Genomic DNA, 4,363 nt, shown 5'->3' on the forward strand with positions numbered 1-4,363 from the left:
ACTGTATATGTTAAAGTAAAACAGCAGCAGGACACAGTACAAAGGGTTACTGTGCACCAGTACCAGTTGCTCACTATTGTTGAAAAAAATTAGATGTTATGTTTAATGAATTTGGTTTTGCCTCATACAAAACTGTTAAGGAAACTAACTTTTTTATATCCTAGAGTAATAGACATTTTAATGTACATATAGTTTTTCAAATAGAAGCTACATTTAAATCGAACATCAGCTGAACTGAAAAATTTTTGTCACTGCACTGTATTGTTTCAAATTTTGCTGTATTATTTTTGCATCGAATCATGGACCATGTATCAAGATAAGGATTGAATCATGTGATGAGATACACACCCCTAATGAAGAAATTTGTTAAGGTATCGCTGTACCTTTAGTCGGGTGCTGGTGAGCTGCAGGAAGTCCACTTCGCTGCTTGACTTAAGCTGCTCCATTTCCATATTTTCCAGGGTTTGGATGTTCCTGCGATGCAGCTGAATCAACTCATACATGCAATTTAGCACAGCCACAACACTGAGCTCTGAGGGGCTGGCCGACACGGCCCAAACTGGTGGGAAGCCAAGAGATGATATCTCCTGTAAAATCCAGAGCATATACAGCATAAAGTGAAGGAAGCGATGGTTACAGTGAGCTACCATTAATATTTCTCTAATTTTTTGCATCAGTGCTGTCTTGGGAACTCTGTATTCATATAGCAAAAACTCAGTAACCATCCATCCATCCATCTACCCAGCTTATCCGAGTTTGGGTCGTGACAGCAGTAGGTTAGTCTAGGGGTCCCTCTCCCCAGCAATGGTTTTGATTGAATGGCTTGTACCAGAGGTACAAGGCTCAGTCATAAGTCTTCTCCAAGTCCACAACACACATAGAATGGATTGGCAAAGTGACTCCTCAGAAAGCCTCACAAGGACCAGGGCCAGAATCTGCATTACTCCTTCTGAATCTGAGGTCCAGCATTATAGCTTCCCTATGTATAGTGGTGGCTATGGCTATGGTAGAGTGGGTAGTCTAACCGTAGGGTCAGCGGTTCAATCTTCACGAATACTGTCTCCTCACAGTAAAAAGGCTCTGGTTCAAACCTTCCTGTGGCCTTTCTACTTTGCATGTTATCCTTGTGCAGGTTTCCTCCAGCTATTCTGTCTTCCTCCCACAAGCCAAAGGCATGCAGGCTAGGTTAGGTGGCAACTCTAAACTGCCATAGGTGTGCATGTGAGTGCAAGTGATTGTCTGTCTCCATGTGTCACCTGTGTAATAGAATGACAACTTGCCCAGGGTGTATCCCACCTCTCACCCACTGTCAGCTGGCATCAGCTCCAGCCTAGACCCTCTGAGGGATAAGATGCATAGCTTAGATAGATGGATGGATTCTATACATATGCACAAAAATGGCAGAAAACAAGCCTTTTCTTCAGGTTTTCTTGATTATTTTGATTTTTTTCAAACAAGTAGAATGACTGCAATTGTAGTCATAGTATACATCGTCTTACACCACAAGACATGAACATTCATATATCAATACCTGTGCTAATACTAAAATCAAAGATGTACGGTTACCAACCTGACTGATATGTGACAGACAATCTTGCACATTGTGCTCTGTGCAGAAGGTACTGAGCATGGAGGAGTTTCTATGCTGTGGCAGCAATGACCGGCTGAAGTGCCTCACGGGGGATGTTCTACATTCAGGGGAGCTGCTGTGAAGGTGCCTGACTTCAGGGGAAAAAGTGTGTCAGATATACAGTTCATAGGCCTATGGTAATTTGTTAATGTTTGTCACAAAAACTAAGTATAGCATTCATCTGACATCCAGGTCCATTTATCTCTTCCTTGTTCATAAGACAGAGGTCAAAATTATACCTGCAGACAACTCCTGTAATTCAGATAATCTGACTAATGAAAAATAACCTAAGTCAAATTACAAAATTTATACAGTGCTCCTCAACATATAAATGTTGTATGTTGGTAGAACTTAGGTTTTTTTCTAACATCTACAAAGAGCTGATCAATATGTCTGATTCATGATGCATATGAAGTGATGTTAAAAGATAAAAACCTTACCCAGGGAGGACTCTGGCATTGTTGCAGTGCAGGTTTTAGGCTGCGTGTCTAGATCCCCTACTACATGTACAGGATACACAAAAGATCCACCTACGTAGTCAGCTCCTGAAATAGAAGGTCAGATTAACAGCACCCATTCAACACCGTCTGGACTACAACATGCAATGGTGATGGGTGGAAATTTACAGTAACATACTTTAAATAACAGAGTGCAAGTATGTCATGATGGCTAACTGTGTGTTTGCCACAGGTAATAAAATAAACAGTGAACACAGGATACTTACAATCGTTCTGTAGATTCTTTAAACCCTTTACTAAAAGGTGGACTTATTTAGTCTTTAACAGAGCTCATTATGATTATTACACTACTGTAGCAGGATACAGGTTGGTGGCAAGCCAGCATCTTATCAACAGCTAATCAGACTAATCCCAGATAGGCAGTATAAGCATTTCTTTCCAGTGCCACACAATCAGAAACACCACAAAAACCTTTTTCATTGTGTAGGAAAAATGCCAATATCAACAGACATACTACTGTGTGTACAGTTATTTAAAACAATTATAATTTACACTACCTCAGGAGAGCAGTTATCACAACATGAGCAGAAGTTAGATTCAAAAACTTTATTTTTCCCCTCATAAAGAACAGTTTGTGGACTTTGTTTTTTTTTTTGTTTTTTGTTTTTTTACATATTTAGTCATGAGAGGACTAACTCAGTGGATCAACCTTTGGGTTTAGTGATACAGTAATCAGTCCGGTGAAACAGATGGTAAGCCTCCAACCACAGAGCTTAACAGGCAGGCCTTGGCCCTGCTTAGACCGACTACTTGACAAATGTTAACCTTTAAATTATTTAGGCATAAATACAGTATAAGATTTCCAATATGAAATTTTAAAGTATGTGTTTACACAATGAATTTTTTTGGTTTGTGATTCCACTAAGGCAAGGTATTTGACGGAATCACAGGAAACAGGTTAGGCCTACCCTCATGCCAATCTGTCTACTACACCTAAAAGCATAATGCAGCCCTGCGATGAATACTTTTTGTATGTTTTGTTTTCCCCCCAACATTTAGTCTCCTCTTCTTGATTTGAAAGGGTTAAATGTTATAAACGCCTGTCAATATAATCCAATGCCAAGATTAACAGCACCACAAACAACAGGCTCAAAAATGACCATGAATTCAACACCTTTCTAAAACATTTCAACCATTATAATTAAAGAATGTAGGACTGTGTTCTAGTTCTGCTACAGTGGATGCGCCTAATAAACCGCGTCTGAGAGCATATTAAAAGCCTAGAAAGAACGGTTACACTTTCAATACAACACATTTTAGATTTCATCTGAAAAGAGAACCTAACTTTAAGTGAGCTACTTAAACTGACATCCGAAGAAGCCTGCTGTTGCTGGGACTTGTCAGAAAAAAGCTGCATAAAGACTGATTTAAGTGACCAGAGATTATAACTAGGTTAACTATCTTATGTACGCGAAACAAAAGCTAGCTGGTGTCTCAGTGTGGAGCAAGTAACGTTATAACGTTAAATTATGCGGCTGATGTCGGTGATAATGTAGTCTTATATCAGTCTAGGGTTAATTTGCGACTTCCCACTGACAGCTACTGTTAATAACATCATTAAAATAAAGCAAAGGTTATACAGGGCCTTTACACAGGAGTCAGAGATAAACTAACTTTAGCGTTACCAACTGTTACGTCCCACCTGAGAACGGCTGACTACCTTAGCCAGACAAATTGACTACATACGGAAGCAGACAATATGTATAATTTATGAGGAAATAAATGACATAATTGAGTTCCGAGCACTTACTTAATGTTGCAGTTGGCAAAATATTTCCCAACTGCTACTGTAGCCTATTTGCTTCCTGACACAGGTGCATCTTCTTAAGCCGTGTTTGTCCAAATGACAGTACAAGCCACTGCACGCAAACCAAACAGCACGCTAATTGGTCGACTGGTTGTCTAGCAACCAAACATGGCTCTATGTGATTGGCTGTTGTTCGTAGAACGCTTTCAAATGTTTAAAACAGCAATTACTTTTTAATTATACCATTCATTCATTCATTCATTCATTCATATTGTTAAACCAGTTTCATAAAGAACACGGAGGGCAAGCATTTCATCGTGGAATAATTTGAGGTAATGATCAATGAATGTGATATTTTTATGTTCTTAAAATAAAAAACCTTTGCATTCAGCTCTATATTATGAAATACCAGCCAAAGTCAATAACTGTAAGGTGCAAGACTTCCAAAATGTCAGGTAGTGACATAAT

At 39.2% G+C, this 4,363-nt stretch overlaps 1 protein-coding gene across 3 annotated transcripts in view; it reads right to left on the bottom strand.

Moving 5' to 3' along the window:
- Positions 1–4,010, bottom strand: part of LOC109958365 (afadin- and alpha-actinin-binding protein) — an 8,063-nt gene extending 4,053 nt beyond the window's left edge. For all 3 annotated transcript variants that reach the window (XM_020596923.1, XM_020596924.1, XM_020596922.1), the window contains exons 1-4: positions 3,899–4,010; positions 2,071–2,175; positions 1,571–1,722; positions 384–587 (exon numbers count right to left, since the gene is read on the bottom strand). In XM_020596923.1, coding sequence (XP_020452579.1) covers positions 384–587; positions 1,571–1,722; positions 2,071–2,089 — 375 coding nt within the window. In that variant the 5' untranslated portion in view covers positions 2,090–2,175; positions 3,899–4,010. The remainder of the gene's footprint in view (positions 1–383; positions 588–1,570; positions 1,723–2,070; positions 2,176–3,898) is intronic.
- Positions 4,011–4,363: the final 353 nt, after the last annotated feature.

The sequence above is a fragment of the Monopterus albus genome, unplaced genomic scaffold, assembly GCF_001952655.1.
Source record: "Monopterus albus unplaced genomic scaffold, M_albus_1.0 scaffold31.1, whole genome shotgun sequence".
Taxonomy (NCBI): domain Eukaryota; kingdom Metazoa; phylum Chordata; class Actinopteri; order Synbranchiformes; family Synbranchidae; genus Monopterus; species Monopterus albus.